The 19572-nt window shown below is 34.1% G+C and overlaps 1 protein-coding gene and 1 pseudogene across 1 annotated transcript; one reads left to right on the plus strand and one right to left on the minus strand.

Moving 5' to 3' along the window:
* The first annotated feature begins 230 nt into the window (after positions 1 to 230).
* LOC120138379 lies at positions 231 to 6905 on the plus strand (annotated as a pseudogene).
* Positions 6906 to 8586: 1681 nt separating this feature from the next.
* LOC120138442 (eukaryotic translation initiation factor 3 subunit M-like) lies at positions 8587 to 17838 on the minus strand. Its single transcript, XM_039153903.1, has 10 exons — positions 17647 to 17838; positions 17429 to 17558; positions 16418 to 16556; positions 16122 to 16334; positions 15886 to 16024; positions 15473 to 15623; positions 15257 to 15366; positions 9030 to 9118; positions 8816 to 8885; positions 8587 to 8721 (listed from the first exon to the last, which is right to left on the minus strand). Exons 1-10 carry the CDS (start codon positions 17737 to 17739, stop codon positions 8632 to 8634), a joined length of 1224 nt encoding a protein of 407 aa, XP_039009834.1. The 5' UTR covers positions 17740 to 17838; the 3' UTR covers positions 8587 to 8631.
* Positions 17839 to 19572: the final 1734 nt, after the last annotated feature.

Genomic DNA, 19572 nt, shown 5'->3' on the forward strand with positions numbered 1-19572 from the left:
ATAATAAATAATTAAAATAAAAAAATAAAAATAATTAAGATAATAAATAGGTAATTTAATCAAATTATTTTACCATGTTCCTTTTAACTTAACCCACAAAATTATTCTAAATTCATAAATAATTTAAAAGTATGTACGTCGCGCGATAGAAAGTTGACAATTATCAATAAGTCTGTAAATAACAATAAAATACAATGCTTGGTGTGGAAGAAAACCTGGAACTTAATACCATCCAATAAAAAAAATTGTGTCTGTGATTACTTCCTATAAGAAAGTCTAGGGATAACTAATCTTCAAGCATTGACTTCACAAATACACAAAGGAACTCCAGTTTTCCAATTTCCGCTTTGGGGTTTAATCAGTTTTTACTGTGGTGATTGTTTTCATGGGGAAGGAACGGAATTTAGATGAGACTTCAAAGCCCATTTCTAATTCTGGAAGTGAAAGAGTGCCGCTTTTGGACAAGGAGGTTCGTTTTTTCTCTTGTCTCATCTTTCTTTTCTTTCTTTTTTTATAATTTGATTTGATTTTCTGGGTTCGTTTATTGATCAGTCTTGTTCACAATTATGCATTCTTTTAATCAGTTGGTTTCTGAAATAATTTTTTTTGGGGGGGGGGGGGAGGATATGTTGAAACACCTGAATTTTGTGTATTGCAGTGTTAGACTGCAACCTGGAAAGGGTTGTTCTTGAAATATTTTATCGTTTTCTCTACATATCTAGTAGGTTTTTCAGCTATGTTACCAGATTTTTTTTTTCATTTGTTGGGAACTATTGGTATTCAGATATGAATATGAAAACATATAGCTTCAAATATATAATGATGTCTCACACTTATTAGCATAACCTTTTGAGTCTGACTTTGATTGTGTTCTCTCTCTCTCTCTCTCTCTCTAGTGGTGTATGACATCAACCTCTTTAGTTCGTTTAGGCTTAAATTAGTGACTATTTGGTTCCTTTTTCTTTCAGATTGAAAATCCTCTTAGATTTTTATTAGAAATTTTGACAGAATTTAGAAGATTGGTTTTTGTAATCATACTATTTCATTTTAGTTACAATTTACAAATTTGAAGCATTAAGTGGAAAAGAAAAAGCATAGCTAAAGTAAGAAAAATTGGAATTGAGATTATTTCACGGAAGCTAAAAAATACCTAAAATAAGTTGTAATCTGTGCTTTTTTTATTATTTGGGGGGTGGGGTGCTTGAAAGGAAAAAATTTGCTAAAATAATATTAGAAGAGTACTATTATTATTTTTTTTATTTTGAAATTTAATATAAGCAAGTCACATTATTTAGAAGGCTTTTTCATTTTGGTAGAAAAAGTAACACTGGTTAAATGGAAAGAATTCACTTTATTTTGTCCAGGCAGATAATAAGCAAACAAATGGCCAACAGCCAGCTGACAGTCCTCTGTCAGACCTTGAGCATGGCAATGCAGTGGAGGTGATAGTTGAAGCTATTTTTCCTACTTTTTTATTTCCTAATTAGCTTATTTTGTTGGGAACTAAAGACTATTTTTATTTTGACCTTTTCAGGCAGCCAATGTTGGATTTTTCAGAGTATTTGCACTGGTTAGTGATGAATTTGTTTCTCATCATTTCTGAGCATGGTGTTCTAAGACCACCTAAGCGACAATCCCCCCCCCCCTCTTAATTTTCAGGCAAAGCCAGAAGCTGGGACGATAACCATTGCCACCATTGCATTATTGATTGGATCCGTCACAAGTCTCTTGATTGTATGTTGTTTCTTACATCAAACTTTAGTCTCTTTATGTCCCAATTCTTCTTTTTTTGTTCTTCAAACTCAGTTCTTTATATTCTACTGTGATCATAATCAATAATTATTTGAGATGAAAAATGAGTAAAAACTCATTGCTGTTAACCAAAAGACACATTTTAGGAGTAGGATTGGCTCATCGTTGACTATTTGTGCTTAAAAAATTCATTTTCTGGTTCATTTTGTTTATAGTTGAGCGTTTTATTTATGTTTCCTTGAATTTGTATTTCCATCACTCGGAGTACCTCTACTTCTGCTGTAGAAATAAACCCAAATTTGAACTAAAACTACAAAATGCAAAACTCATCATGATGTATGTAAACTTAACTATTTCCCCCTTAGAACCACTAGCTGCCCTAATTTCTCCTAGCTTTTCACCTATGAAATCCAATAGGAAGTAGGAATTTTGTTTAATGGTAACCTATTTTACAGAGAATGTCTTAGAGGTTCAGTGTCCGTTTTTTACACAAGTATATTGCATTGCCTTCTGAAAAGTGAAAGAAATGTAATGTAGTGCAAGATTATGAGTTGTTCTGTCAGACATTCTCTTTTTTTTTTCCTTTCTGCCAAATATTATGAAAGCATAAATTGCCTGAAAAAGGAATTCTTTTACTTCAAACTGTATTTTCCCGGAAGCTCAACTGGAAATGTTCATATGAGACAATTTCAGAAATCTAGAGCAGAATTTAACTTTGAAATAAGTTTCAATCCTGCCGTTACTCATTCGTTTCCTCATTTTTGCATAATGTTAAAATGCTTATATTGCAGCCTAAATATGGTGGAATGATCATAGACATTGTTTCAAAAGATATAAGGACACCAGAACAGCAATCAGATGCCCTGCAGGCTGTCAAGAACACTGTAATTTACATTGTGGTGATCGTTGTAGTAGGGTATTCCTTTTCCTTTTTTGATTTTCAGGTTCTAGTGTTCTAATAATTTCCTTTTATTTCTAGTTATATATTTATTAATAATTGGACATTCATTGATTTGTGATATATTTAGACCTGGTAATGATTAGATGTGTTTATCTAGTTTTACGTAATTTGGAAAGAACAAATCTTTTTCTTATAGAATTGCACATGCTCCTTCCTTTACCGCTAGAGATAAATCAAGACTGTTCCCTTATCCATGCATTTTTTTTGAGATTTCTGATGTTTCCATAATACAAACTTGTCTGTTGAAATGCTGCAAGAAAAAACAAGTCGGGGTATAGCGATAGGTTATCTTAAAAACAATATCAAATTATCTTACCTTGTCTTCATACTTTTTCGCTTGCTATATTGCAAATGTTGATCTTATAGCGAAGTTCCTACTACAATCTTAACTAGTTTTTACATATCAAGAATGTGTGATGACCTAGTAAGAAATTAGATACCAAATACTTCTAGAGGGCTGTAATATATTACATCATGCTTGATGATACTTCTGCCCACATGTCAAATGTTTCACCAATTCAGAATTTGAAACTTAATTTTTTTTCCTTTTAAGATTTACAAAATACTTTTTGGTGTATGCCAAACATATACTGAACCTCAAAATAGTCTCAAGTAAAGAATGAGTTTATGATGATGTAATTTAGTTGAAGATATGTTCTGTTTTAGGAATTTCCATATCTATATTTCCTTAACCTCTTGTGTCCTTATTCTTGCATCAAAGTTAAAATCTATGTAATTGCTCTTTTAGCTTCAAAAGTTTGACACTAAAGTTCTTTTTCTCTCATCTGTTTAGGTCTTTGTGCACAACACTTCGGTCATGGCTCTTTAATTCTGCCAGCGAAAGGGTTGTAGCTCGCCTTAGGAGAGACTTATTCAGTCATCTTATTCAGCAGGTCAAGCCAATTAGACAGCAACTAGTTATACACTATCCCAAGTTATAATGATTACTGCACCGGATTTTAAAATTCATGGTTCATGCAGCCAATGATTTGACTGTTATTCTGCTCATAGCTCATATCAGCCTTCTCTCGAAATTCAATTTTCAGAAATATTGATTCTAAAATTGTTCGACAGGAAATAGCCTTCTTTGATGTTACTCGAACAGGGGAACTCCTCAGCAGGCTATCTGAGGACACCCAGGTTATATAAAAAATGCAGCAACAACCAATCTCTCTGAGGCACTCCGTAATCTAACGACAGCTTGTATTGGTGTTTTCTTCATGTTTTCGTCATCTTGGAAATTAACTTGTATGTGATTTTTTTGTTGTTGTTCAATACCCTCTTATCAAATGAGCTTAGCACACTCATAGTAGCTTTTTGTTTCTCTTAGTACTATCCTTGGCTGTAGTACCTGTTATTTCCGTTGCTATACGACAATTTGGACGCTACCTGAAGGAACTCTCCCACTCAACACAAGCCGCAGCTGCTGTAGCAGCATCAATTGCTGAGGTCTGTATCAAATATATCTGGTTTCCTCTATATTTGGTAATATCATTATCGTTTATTTGATAGTCTATCCCTTCATGAGTTACTTTAATATTTAGGAATCTTTTGGAGCCATTCGGACAGTTAGGTCATTTGCTCAAGAAGGTTTTGCGATATCAAACTACTCTGAAAAAGTTGACGAGACACTGAAGCTTGGACTAAAACAAGCTGTGAGTTTGAGGATGCTAACACTTGCTCTCTCTCACTCTTATATATATTCCTGTCACACACACATGGTCGGAAGCTAAACGTTGCATAATTTCTACTGCTCTATTCAACAGAAAGTAGTCGGTCTATTCTTTGGAGGAGTAAATGCTGCATTCACATGTTCTGGTTATGGTCGTCGTGACCTACGGTGCCTACTTGACAATAATAGGATCTATGACTGTGGGTTCTCTCACATCCTTCATCCTTTATAGCCTCACAGGTACTTCCCCAATGTTCAAGTTTTGCTCAGTTTCTGGTCATTTATGATGGTTAAAGCATTTCATCTCATTATTGCTGATATATTCTAAACAACATTCAAAGCTTAACTGATCCGGTAGTTTATAAATGGATTGCCTTCATTGGCAGGATTTTTCCACTCAAATTTTCATGTAGTATCTCTCTCCACCTGCAGTTGGATCCGCAGTTTCCTCTTTATCTGGATTGTATTCAACTGCCATGAAAGCTGCAGGGGCAAGTAGGAGAGTTTTCCAGCTCCTAGATCGGGTGTCAAGCATGCCGAAATCTGGAGAGAAACGCCCAGAAGGGTAAGTTATATTACAGTATACTTGAAAAAGTCGAAGTTTTATGACAATTCTCATAAAAATGAAAATCAAGAATCACTTACCTCATATTACCATTTTTGTGTAGACTTTGATTGCTTATGGTTCATGATGTTATATTGTCGATGACAGAAATCCTGATGGAGATGTAGAGTTGAAAGATGTCTGGTTTGCATATCCTTCTCGACCAAGTCATATGATACTAAAGGTAATGATTTTCCTTGTTATACCATGGCTCTGGATTTGGTTCAGTTGGCCCGCTCTTTTAGGATTTGCAGCATGATAAAATTGAAGATCAGGGTAAAACAAGGGCCAAATGGAAGTACATAGACTGGCATTGCTCAAGTCAACTTCTTCAATTATGATTTATCGATTTTTGTACTTCATGATTTGAATCGGTTGACACTCTGAGTTTCAGGGAATATCATTGAAACTAAAGCCTGGTTCCAAAGTTGCACTTGTTGGACCAAGTGGTGGTGGAAAAGTAACATTATCATCCCTTTTCCCCTTACTGTTTTTCCATTTTTCTCTGTTGGAGTATTTCAACAGTTGATGTCCTAAATTTCTTATCTGTTGCAGACCACAATTGCAAACTTAATCGAGAGATTTTACGATCCTTTGAAGGGAGAGATTTTGTTAAATGGGGTTCCTTTAGTGGAAATATCACATGAATATCTTCACAAACAGGTAGGAATCTGTGTTTCTGACATCTTTCAATATCTACATCGCTTTCATGAACAGACTACCATGTTGTCATTTCACCCTTTTGGATTCATGTTGCAGATACAATAATTGCATGAATTCTTCATATAAATGCTTTTAACATTTTTATCTCCCATTCTGGTGCTCAATCACATTATCTATGGCTTTAAAAAGAAAAACTTGATTATTTCGATGTCCTGAGATTTCTTGAACACCCTGACTCTTCTGGCCTTATGGAATGCAGGTAAGTATAGTTAGCCAGGAGCCTGTTCTTTTCAATTGTTCTATAGAGGAGAACATTGCCTATGGGTTCTGTGGAAAAGCGAGCAGTTCAGAAATAGAATCTGTAGCTGTGAGTCTTGATCATGTTCTAACTTCTTCCTCTTTGATTGATATCTGTAAGCCGTCTTCGCGGATTTCATTGTTTTTATACGTGTAATCTGATAAACTACAATGGTGCAGAAAATGGCTAATGCTCATGACTTCATAGACAAATTTCCGGAGAAGTATCAAACAATGGTCGGAGAACGTGGTTTGAGGCTCTCGGGAGGCCAGAAGCAAAGAATTGCCATTGCGAGAGCACTATTGATGAATCCGAAAGTTTTGCTATTGGATGAAGCCACGAGTGCTCTGGATGCCGAAAGTGAATACCTTGTCCAGGTGAGACGGAAGTTGCTGGATTTATCTGTCTATTCGATCCTGCTCTCTATCCGAATAAAATCCTAACAATCTTTTTTTTTCTGTGGATAGGATGCCATGGATTCATTAATGAGGGGAAGGACTGTTCTGGTCATAGCACACAGACTATCAACAGTCCAAAGTGCAGACACCGTAGCCGTAATATCTGAGGGAGAGATAGCTGAAAGGGGAACCCATGAAGATCTTCTCCGGGAGAATGGAATCTACACGGCACTGGTAAGGAGGCAACTACAAGGTCCAAGCACCAAAGTATAGTTCCAAAATGGTAAACAATATCCAAGTACAAGAATGTCAAATATCTGCAGCATACATGTTAAAGTAAGAGTAGTTTCCTACAATTCCAAGAAACAAATCACAGGACCACTTGATTTGGATAGAAACTTTATATGTATTTAGAAAGTAATCAACTCTTCTGAAGCTGAGAACATGTTCATTGCTTGAACTCCGACCTTCCGGTACAAAAACCGGGCATGGGGTTAAGATTTGAGCTTTACAAGTAGCTAGTATGCATAAAAATAATATGCCAACATTCTGTACAACCTAAAAGTTACTAAAGAAAGACTTGATTTGATTACTATTTAAATTATTAGAGATATAAAATTAAATTAAATGAAAAAAAAAAGTTAGAGAAGAAGGGACCTCATGTTATTTATTTGATTTGGTTTTTGTTCATATCTAACATTTGAATGTGATAAAAGTCTAGGGGTTCCATCACCACCTTCACCTCACATTTTGATGGACCTTTTCTATACAAATCTGAGTTTCTGATTCATTATTTGCAATACAAACGATTGAAATTTCAACCTCCCTTCCCTACAGACTAGAGTGTTTCCATTTTTTTCTTTTGTTCAAAAGTGTTTCCAGTTTAAAAATATTTGACTTAATACAAAAATAAAACTATGCATTTTTTTCTTGGTCGATGTATCAGACATTATTTTAAAATTTAAAATTAGTATTATTATTTTAAAAATTAAAATTATTATTATTATTTAAAATAACTCTACAATTTATCTAAAATCTTAAAAAAATATACTAAAATCCTTAATCCCAAAGCATCAATCTCCCATTGGCTGGCCTGCGACGAAGCTGTCGTCAGCCGTCTACCCACTCATTGTCGGATCTCTATCGTCAGATATCTCGTCATTGCCCCAAATCCCTAAATTTAAACCTTAAATCCCAATATCCTATAACAGATTAAACAGAAAACTAAACGAAATAAGAAAGCAATAGCAGAAAGAAGAAACAGTACAAGAACAATAAAAGAGAGAACGGCGGCAAAGAAAACTAACCAAGCATTTCATTCATCATAATTTTTATATCCCATTAGATTTTATAACCTAAAGAGCAGCTCTTCACAAAGTTCACCGTAATTTGCAGATTGCAATTTGCAATCCACGAAAGTATGGAATTATTATTTAAAAATTAAATTATTATTATTATTTAAAATAACTCTACAATTTATCTAAAATCTTAAAAAAATATACTAAAATCCTTAATCCCAAAGCATCAATCTCCCATTGGCTGGCCTGCGACGAAGCTGTCGTCAGCCGTCTACCCACTCATTGTCGGATCTCTATCGTCAGATATCTCGTCATTGCCCCAAATCCCTAAATTTAAACCTTAAATCCCAATATCCTATAACAGATTAAAACAGAAAACTAAACGAAATAAGAAAGCAATAGCAGAAAGAAGAAACAGTACAAGAACAATAAAAGAAGAGAACGGCGGCAAAGAAAACTAAACAAGCATTTCATTCATCATAATTTTTATATCCCATTAGATTTTATAACCTAAAGAGCAGCTCTTCACAAAGTTCACCGTAATTTGCAGATTGCAATTTGCAATCCACGAAAGTATGGATGGTGGCCGGCGGATGTGTGGCTCGACGGTGCGTAGAACTGTATGGAGCTTTTATGAATTTTGTGATATTTTCTGAAAAAATAGATTTTTTTTATTAAAAAATTATGAGTTTTTATTTTTTTTAAATTAAGTCACATGTCAAATACAAATTAATCAACTGATTTTTAATGAAATCTTTTAACAATCATCACGAATCAAACACTTCAAATGGTAACAATTGTAACATTAAACACCTACATTGAAGCTTTGCTGTAATTATTTTTCGTGGACAAGAATCGTAACTTCTTGAATCCAGAAATGCACGGTCAAAATTTCCATTTCATTAACCAACCAAAACCATAACTTAAATCTCATGTATACTGTTGGGATAAACAAACATAAATGAATAGGTATAACAAAAATGCTCTACCGAATTGCCAACCCTTGCATCGCCTGTGAGCCTTCTTCAACAACCTTGTTTGCTTCAATGGTGCTGATGAAGCTTGCAACATTCACCTGCTCAATCAAATCAAACCAAAGTCCAACATTCAAACAGATGAATGGCTAGATAACTAGTGAATATCTTAAATTAAGTACTTTAATTCCTTACCCTCCATGTTGCTAGTTTCAATCTAAAGGAATGCCATTGTTGCTGTCCGAAAAGGCGCTCGGTACAGCGGCTGCATGTTAAACAAAGAGTTCGATTTCTTTCTCAATTAGAAGAAGGAGCCCCCATATTAATTTAATGGACAAAGGAATGAAATCAAATAAACTTGAATTGCACATGCATCATATGAGAGTGAGAGAGTGAGCTAACGGCTTACCTCACAATCACAACCTGATCCATTTTACACTCGATTAACTTAGCAGTTATTGCCTTGACAACCCACAATTCCACCTCATCGTCATTGATCTGCAAAAAGAAATAAAGCAATTAAAAAACCCATATTATGCGTCAAATGTGATAAACAGGAATCTAAGCAACTATACCCTAAGATTCTCCTTGATGAGGGCATATGGAATTTGTCCAGTTTCATTACACCCAAGATCAACCAATGACATCAACCTCATCTTTGTCATACAATCTTCATGAACAAGACCTGAACCATGGAGAGTGGCAGTATTGAATTTAAACAAATTACCAAGGAACTTTAGCTCATGTAAAAGCCGGTACAATAGTTAAAACGGAAGACGATGTATTACCATAACTTTTCAATAAGGTAGAATTTGCAGCCTGAAATTCCAGGTAGGCATCCAATCGCCGAGTCAAAAAAATCTTCAGAAGCTGATAGACCAACGCATATTTTAGCATCCATCTTTTCCAATTGCGCAACAGCAGGCATATCTAATAGATCACACTACAAAAAAAAAAAAGACCATTAATATCACGTTTGGTACGTAGGTAATAACAAGGAAAAAGCTTAATTATTACATTGAGTTTTCAAATGGTTTGTCTAACATAAAGAAAAATTAGTTCAAATTTAAACTTGAATTTAGAAAGATGAGTAAAACTCATGTAAAAAACAATACCTCTCCATAATAAGCAATATATATTCCTTCTCTTTGTTCAAAATATGCCATGTGAGTGGCTAAAAATTACCCCGTGAAGCTATTTTATTGTTAACTCATGTATTAAAACATGAAAAAAACCAAAAGTAGCATAATTAACTATATCCAACACTTGTACATATAATCAGCTGCAATGTAGGAACAAGACAATCCAAATATTTAAAAAGCTTTATGGGGATGCCAAAAAATGTAAAAGCCAGAATTGAGGGGGGGGGCTGTCCAAGCCTCGAGAAAGCAAAGAAATGACTACAATAAAATAAGCTTAAAACAAAAATACATGAACTTTTATATATATACATCAGCTAGGATCTGCAACATTAGTAAGATTAAGATACCTGAAACGTGTCTGGAGCCTTCACAATACGATAGCATGCACAGCTTCCTCCTTGGCTTCACTCATTACATATGAATCCTCACCAGAGAAAGTTGCCAAATACTTCGTCAAGAATTTGAAAGAATCCTTTCCTGAGCTGGATTTGAAGTATATGCAAGAGTGTAACCAAAAAAATATAACTCATAATCACATATAGCTAAGAGCACTTAAATGTATGTCTTTGGGTTATTGTATACCTTCTGTTTTCCTTCAGGACATTTGCAACAGTAAGAAAGAGGTTCCTTTGATCCTTGACCCCAATATTCCACTCCTTTAAGAAACTATCAATCTTGTTGAAAGATGGTACAATATGATCAGGACTTTCCCATTCAATGCCAAATTTAAGGCTTGCATGTACACAAAGAACCGGCTATCTGGGCCCTCTAACAAATTATAGAGATTAAACAAACTGGAAAGAAAAAATAAGAAACATGAGAGAGAGAAACATTGAAAATTCTATAAGCTAGAATTATGGACCATCATTGGATGTTACATCTTTAATCGCATTGCAGGCTTATCAATTGGTTGTTGAGTGATTTAGTTGATATGAGTTTTCCCAACTCAAGTTCTTCACTTGGATTTTCGAGCTTCGAGATTAGATTGCAGATGACAGTGAAGATACACTCAAGATCTGAAGAAATATAATAAAATAAATTCGTTACTAGAAAAGCAGGACTTCAATGCAAATTTTTTAATCTTCTATGGCAGCATTGTAGAAATCATATTAGTCCTGGGTAACCTCACAGAATGTAAACAGTATCATCTCAACTCATTTCCAATTTACCATTGCAACTCAAGTGCAAAAATTCTAAAAACCAAAATAAGGGAATCTCAACTATTTTGTCAAGAAAATAAATTGCAGAAATACTAACAGTTACAAGATCATAATTTCCAAAATATTGATAATCTTGGAACTAAACATGACAACATAATAAGACTCCATTTTCCACTGTTGCTGTTGCTACTCTCTTTTCACATACTAACTAATCCAAAATAAATAAAAGAGAGGGAAAAAAAGAAGAATCCTAATCAATTAAAGGAGAAAAATGAATCAATCCGTAAATCCAACTCCAATGTAATTTTCCATTGTAAAACTAAAATCAACACCATCATCCTCCAAAAAAGTTCAATCACTAATTTGTATATTCTTCCAAGTATTTATTGCTTTTATATCCAAACGCATTGTTAGCACACGCGACAACAGGGCAGTTCCTAAAATTCCTTTTCCAATTAACTAATTCTAACTTAAGATTTCGAAAGCACTATCGATGCAAGTAATGAGCTAAGAAAAGTATAATTTTCTCAATTCATAAATCTCACAAACTATTCAAATAATACCTTTATCGGAGACCTTGGAAAAGACTATCTCAGCGGACGTAAGCATTAAAGAAGCCAAATCCAACCATCTTCCCATCACCATACACTGTTGCGCTTCCATACAAAGCCTCGTCACTTGCGGCTCAGCAACCTTTTAACCATAACTACAAAAAAAAATCTTAAATGAAAAACTGAAAAGTCCGAGTTTAAATCAGGGTTTAGGGAAGCTAAAATTGAGCTCACCTCAGGACCGGCATCAGCCAGAGAGTTCGGCCGTGAATCGGACAACAGGGAGCACGGGATCTTCTTCGGAGGTGAGCGCGTTTATTTCGTATTTTTAAATAATTTAATACGACTGATTTAATAAAACAGTACGAAATAATTCAGCACAGAAGTACATTCTAAATAATTCAGAGTCATTATCAAACAGAATGTCAGATTCAGAACTAATTCATTATGAAGTCTCTGAATTATTCAGTATTTGAATCATTTAACACTTAATCATTCTAAGTAAACAAACCCTTTAATATAGATAGACATATTACCCTCTCTTTTTAAAATAAGGGTAAATTACTTGTTTGGTCATATTCTTATATTTCTATTTTAATCATTTATTTTTTTTTCTCTTAAAATCATACTTAACATTATGTTTTATTTTTGTTTTGGTCACTCATCATTAAATTTAACCCTTCACTTCACGAAACAGTAGTGTGACATGATATAATAATAATTTTAGTTTTTAAAATTTATATATCATATTAAATTTGTCTTAATTCAAAAAATAATTTAACAAATCATCAATATTTAAATATTTTATCAATTTAATTATTGTCATTACTACCGCCACTAGAATCTACCATGATACTGAAGATGGACCTTCAGTGTTGTCGTTGCTACAAAATGTTAGACTTTGTAAACTGAGAAAAAGCAATGCTTTTTTATTCCATTGAAACCTCTATTTATCCTTCTACAGGTACCTACTAGAAGAGTCCTAGTTGGTTACGCCAGCTAATATTTGAAATCGTCTAACAACATTTGATATTATCTATTAGCCAACAGCCAACAATATTTTAAAATTATCTAATAGCTAACATGCTCCCTGCTTTCCACGGTTTCAACAGCACCCCCAGACACATGCAGCCTGTCACGAAACATGGAGAAGTAAGCCCTCGACAATGGTTTGGTGAGTGAGACCATCTGCACACTGATGTCGGGAAGGAACATAATTAATATTGACACCACCAGCAGCAACCTTTTCCCGAATGGAATGGAGATCCAACTCAATATGTTTCGAGCGTGAATGAAACACAGGGTTGACGCTCATAGCTATGGCACTTATATTGTCGCTCCGAATAACAGGAGAACTAGAGCATGAAATTCCCATATCTATTAGTAGAGTCTTGAGCCACACAACATCGGCAACAACTTCGACAATCCCATGATACTTAAAAATGTTATTAATTATTATATGTATATGTTTTGGATATATATATATATATATATATATATTATGTATACACATTTGTTTTCAAACTCTAAGAAAAATGTTTGTCTAGAGCTTTTATAAGAGGGAATCAATTACATTGGTTGAAGACTGTTGAGATTGTACAATAAATATTGTATAAGGAAACAAAGTATCCCAGAGAATTAACAATTGATAAGAGTTGCAAGTGCTTGGATAATTATGCCTTGTATGGGTCGATGTATTTGCTTTCCCTGGTAAGCATTTTTACTTGTTAAAATGGAGTTTATGAGCTAATAACATGTGGTTAATCATTGATAATGCACACACCATGTAGATGTAACTACTTGAACTCAAGATTTTATAGGAGAACAACACTCCCTTTAACCACTGAGTCCACTTGATGGGCTCTAAAGCAACACATTTCTACTTGGTTTTTACAGCCAAATTTCTCGTTTTTTTACTTTTGTTTTGATGATCACTTTACCTGCTATTTGTTTGCCTGGCATCTTATGATGTTATAGAGCTATGTTTTTGCATGCTAGTAGCAATATATTTAGTAACTATTATTTCTTAATGCAAGTGATGAATGAAGGGATCGTTCTTCTCCTGTATAATATTTCGTGCAACAACATACCATGGGTGGATATGCAATTAGCGGTGGAAGACAAGGCTTTGGTGTGGTATATGTGTTGGAGCCGGTGTTGCTGATGGTGTGGGTTTTGGTGACGGTGTTGGTATTGGTGCTGGTGTCGGTGTTGGTTTCGGTGTTAGTGTTCGGTTTTGGTGCAGCTGGTTTCAGAGGTCGTTTGATCTCAGTGCTCTTGATGGATCCGCCACATTGCATCATAACTTATCCCCGTGCTTCAAAGGATCGCAACATACAACCTTAATCGTCATTGTTTTGGTCTCCTCATCATAAATGATATTGTATCTTTTATTCGTAAAATCCTTAATCAAATTTTAATTTATAAAGTTAAACAAACATAAAAATATTTTAAAACAACATATAAATTATAAGAATTCAAGAACAGAAACTCAAGGAAATTTGGAGAGTACTTTTTTAACCTGCAGGGCCAACACTGAAGGTCACCTTTAGCACCATGGTAGATTCCAATGGTCAAGGTGGTGGTTGCGACAACAGTGACAAGGACTAAATTGATAATGTTTTTAAAATTTAAGAATTTATTAAATTATTTTAAATTAAGATTAGTTTGATAGAAAAAAAAAATATAGGCTTAATATAAAAAAAAGTGTCCAAACTATATTTTTTACTATTTAGGTGTCTAAATTATTTTTTTGGTCAATTTAGATATTTAACGTTTCAAATGTTACACTTTTAAGTGTTTGGATCGTCACGATCGTTAAATTCTACTGTTAAATGACATGTGTTGATTTTATAAAATTTTAAAATTTTTATTCTATAAAAAAAACTTAAAAATATTTTTAAAAAAACTCATTTTTTTCCTAAAATTATAAAAGAATCCAAAAACTTTAAAAACCCTTATTTTAATCACTTTGCCATTGTCGTTGTCACTAACCAGCCAAAATTCCAATAGCGTGTAACACCCAAGGCCAAAATCCCCTAATCCAATCTCTAATTGCAGCAAAAATCGACAATAGCGATGAAAATCGACGAATCACAAAGTATTGATTTTCAACGTCGTTGGGTGTTCGGCCGGTTGTAAAAGTAAGAGGTTTTGGCCGTGGTTGATTGGTCAGTCATACGTCATTGGGTGTTCGGTTGATTGACGGCGTTAGGGACGGCCGACGATGGCAAAGGAATTGAAATTAGGATTTAAAAGATAAATTAGGTCATCATCAAGCTTCTGTCATTTGCTTCTGATTTTAATCATTGGTGGAACACATAATCCCACCTCCTCGAACCATTTTTTGACATACCAAAACACATTACTTGCTGTTATCCAAATTAATCATTCTTGAAGCTTCCTGTAATTATTTATATAGCTAGACTCTTTGACAAGATAGAATCAAGAAATGCACACTCAAAATTTCCATTTCATTATTAAACTAAAACCATAACTTAAATCTCATGTATACTGTTGGGATAAACAAACATAAATGAATAGGTATAACAAAAATGCTCTACCGATTTGCCAGCCCTTGCATCGCCTGTGAGCCTTCTTCAACAACCTTGTTTGCTTCAATGGTGCTGATGAGGCTTGCCACATTCCCCTGCTCAATCAAATCAAAGAAAAGTCCAACATTCAAACAGATGAATGGCTCGATAACTGGTGAATATCTTTTCCCTGACAACAAAACCTATATTATGAATCAAATGTGATAAACAGGAAGCTAAGCAACTTTACCCTAAGAGTATCCTTGATGAGGGCATATGGAATTTGTCCAGATTCATTACACCCCAGATCGACCAATGACATCAACCTCATCTTTGTTATACAATCTTCATGAACAAGACCTGAACCATGGAGAGCGGCAATATTGAAATTCAACAAATTACTGATGAACTTTAGCCCCACGTAAAAAAGCCTGTACAATAGGTAAAATGGAAGGCAAAGCATTACCATAACTTTTCAATAAGGTAGAATTTGTAGCCTGAAATTCCAGGTAGGCATCCAATCGCTGAGTCAAAAATATCTTCAGAAGTTGATAGACCAACACATATTTACCATCTTTTTCCAATTGCCCAACAGCAGGCATATCTAGTAAATCACACTGCAAAAGAAAAGAAAAAAAGAAACAAAAATTAATCTATGGGCAACAAAAATTTATACGAATGCTCAGCTGCAATGTAGGAACAAGACAACCAAAGCTTTAGGGGGTTGCCGAGAAATAGTATAAAAGCCAGAATGGAAAGGTGGTGGGGAGAGGGGAGGGGGGCTGTTGGCGGGAGCAAAAAAAGGTTAAAAAAGAAAATATGTGCATTTATATAAATATAGATCAGCTAGGATCTGCAACATTAGAAAGATTAAAATACCTGAAACATATCCGCTGCCTTCACAAATTCTATAATGGCACGCACAGCTTCCTCCTTGGCTTCCGTCATTACATACGAGTCCTCAACAGAGAAAGTTGCCAAATACTTGGCCAAGAATTTGAAAGAATCCTTTCCTGAGCTGGATTTGAAGTATATGTTAGAGTGCAACCAAAATATTAGGAATAATCGCATATAGGTAAGGGCATCTAACTGTATGCTTTGGGGTTGTTATATACCTTTTGTTTTCTTTAAGTACATTTGCAACGGTAAGAAAGAGGTTCCTTTGATCCTTCACCCCAATATTCCACTCCTTCAAGAAACTATCAATCTTTTTGAAAGATGGTACAATATGATCAGTGACTGTCCCATTCAAGGCCAAATTTAAGGCTTGCATGTACACAAAGAACCGGCTATTCGGGCCCTCCAACAAATTATAGAGATTAAACAAGCTGGAAAGAAAAAATAAGAAACATGAGAGAGAAAGACATTAAAACTTCAATAAGCTAGAAATATGGACATCAATGGACATTACATCTTTAAGCGCATTGCAGGCTTGTCAGTTGGTTGTTGAGTGATTTTTGTAGATATGAGTTTTGCCCCCTCAAGTTCTTCATTTGCATTTTCGAGTTTTGAGACAAGGTTGCAGATGACAGTGAAGATACACTCAAGATCTGAATAAATATAATAAAAGAAATTACTTACTTGCAAAACTAGAACTTCAATGCGAATTTATGAATTATCTATCACTTGCAAAACTAGAACTTCAATGCGAATTTATGAATTATCTATCACAGCATTGTAGAAATCATAACTGAACAAAAAAATGCATAGTAGAATTCATACAAGTCCGGTCCTGGGTATCCTCACAGAATGTTAATAGTATCAACTCAATTCACTTACAATTTGCCATTGCAGCTCAAATAGAAATTTCTAAAAAAGAAAACAAGGGAATTCTAAAGAACATTCAATCTGTCTTATCTACACTAATTACACAAATTCTATTCACAGGGTCTAAATGCTGTATTGAACAACAAAATCTAAACTCTTCTGTCAAGAAAATAAGTTGCAGAAATACTAACTGTTACAGAATCATAATTTCCAAAGTATCTATAATCTCAGAACAAACATCACCATGTAAGAAGACTCCATTTTCGACGGTTGCTTTTGCTACTCTCTTTTCACATGCTTTCCTAAAAGTAACCCGAAAAAAGAAAGAAAAGAAAAATCCTAACTAATTTATTAAAGAGGAACAAATGACTTATACCACAAATCCAGTTCAGACTAATTTTTCCACTTTTAAAACAAAAATCAACCATTCATTCTCCAAATAATTTCACATCATTAATTTGTAAATTCTTCAAAGCATTCTTTGTTTTTATAGTCAAAAACGTATTTATCAAACGCAACAACAAAACAGTACCTAAATCCTTTGCCAATTAACTAATTACACCTTAAATTAATATTTCAAAATCTCAATCGAAAAATGGAATGAACTAAGAAATTATCTCAATTCATAAATCTCCGAATTCTATTTAAATAATACCTTTATCGGAGACCTTAGAAAAGACTATCTCAGCAGAAGTAAGCATTAAAGAAGCCAAATCCAACCATCTTTCCATCACCATACACTGTTGCGCTTCCATACAAAGCCTTGTCACTTGCGGCTCCGCAACCTTTTTCACCATAATTACACGAAAAAATATAATAAAAAACTGAAAAATCCGATTTCAAAGTGTTTTGGGAGGATAGAGTTGAGCTCACCTCCGGCCCGGCATCGGCCCAAGAGAGTTCGGCCGTGAATCGGACCACGGGGAGCACGGGATCTTCTTCGGAGGTGGGAACGACTGTCGTCATCGTAGTTTTAAAATCTCTCTGCTAAACCCTAGTTTCGAATTGGTTGAAGCAGCCGAGCGGAGAGAGAGAAAAACAATGAGAACCCTAGCTGTTCTGGTTAGTAGTTTTTGTTAATTTAGTTGTGATGTAAAATAAAGAAAGTAAACAAGAATAAAAGAGAAAAATATACTAGTATTGTTTTTCAATATGAAGTACACAGAAAGTCAATTTCTATATTTATAATCATAATAAATTTAATATACAATTCTAATAAATATAAATATAAAAAACTTGATAATAAAATACTTCAAAATCTTATTTTATACATAAAATTTCACTTATACTAAGACATCAACCTAAATAAATATTCATAACATGTATATGAAAATAATATGTCTCGTAAAATTTTTATTAGAATAAAAATTTTAGAGAAAAATATCTTAATGAAAGAAAAAATATATATATCTTTAATACTCGTAACATGTCGAGTGAAAGCACTGCATGACAAAACATGATTTTTTTTACATTTTTTTATGTGAGTAACAATATTTGTTAGTATATACGATATAAACGTTTATGCTTTGAAGTTGTTATCAATGGTGATCCAACTTTATTTTTTAAAAATATTATTTTATAGTTCGCATGTGAATAGTGGTCCATTTACTATCATTCTATTATGAGAAAATAACTTCAGTAATCGAAAATTCCTTATAATATACGATTTTAACCAACTATTTTACGATTTGCCAAAATGACCAACAAAATCGCAATGCGATCTCTAAATCGCAACGCGATCTCCATTATCGCAATTCAGTTTCCAGATTCGCAACGCGATTTTGACCATCGCATTGCGATTTTCGAAATTCGCGTTGCGATTTTACATAATCGCAAAGCGAATATGTAAATCGCAATGCGAATATGTAAATCGCAATGCGAATATGTAAATCGCAACGCGATAACACGTGATCGCAACGCGATTCTGACTATCGCAACGCGATTCTGACTATCGCAACGAGATTCTGACTATCGCGTTGCGATAATATAAAATCGCAATGATTTTCAAAGTAGTATCGCAACGCGTATTTTATTTTCAAATTCCAAACACGAATATTTACCCGTAATCGCAACTCTTAACCTAAAACCCTAAATCACAACTCAGTCTCATCTTCATCTCTCACTCTCTACGGCGACATCCGTCCCCATCTCCAGCGAAATCCGTCTATCTCCATCTCTCAGAGCCACCCTCACAATCATTCACGATCAGAAATGGAAAATCAACCAAATCAACCACCGAGGGTTAGTTTTTTTAATTATTTTTATTTTAAAATTTTTGCATTATTATTAGGTTTTTCATATTGAAATTAATGATAAGTTTACTGGTAATTTCAATAATAGATTGCTGCCAATACTGCTACTGTTTAGTCTTTAACCCTGTGAAGTTAGTATTTGTCTTTGTTTTGTCTTTTGGTTGAAGTAATGCAATTCATTCAAGTTTCAATTTTAGACAATGACCATTTGAAACCGAGAATCGCAACGCGAAATGAAAATCGCAACGACAAAATTCGCGTTGCAATTATCTCGTTGCGATAGCCATTTCGCATTGCGATTATCTCGTTGCGATAGTTAAATTCGCGTTGCGATAATTATTTTCGTGTTGCGATTTTCATTTTCATGTTGCGATTTTAAGTTTCAGAAACTATTCTTCTTCTGCAAATTGAAACTTGAATGAATTGCATTACTTCAACCAAAAAACAAAGACAAATACGAAATTCACAGTGTTGCAAAATTAAGTTTGAAAGAATAAACTACTACGCTTTATGTTTATTATTGTTTTTGATATATCTTCACAGTGTA

The sequence above is a fragment of the Hibiscus syriacus genome, unplaced genomic scaffold (genome assembly GCF_006381635.1).
Source record: "Hibiscus syriacus cultivar Baekdansim isolate YM2019G1 unplaced genomic scaffold, ASM638163v2 tig00110691_pilon, whole genome shotgun sequence".
Taxonomy (NCBI): Eukaryota; Viridiplantae; Streptophyta; class Magnoliopsida; order Malvales; family Malvaceae; genus Hibiscus; species Hibiscus syriacus.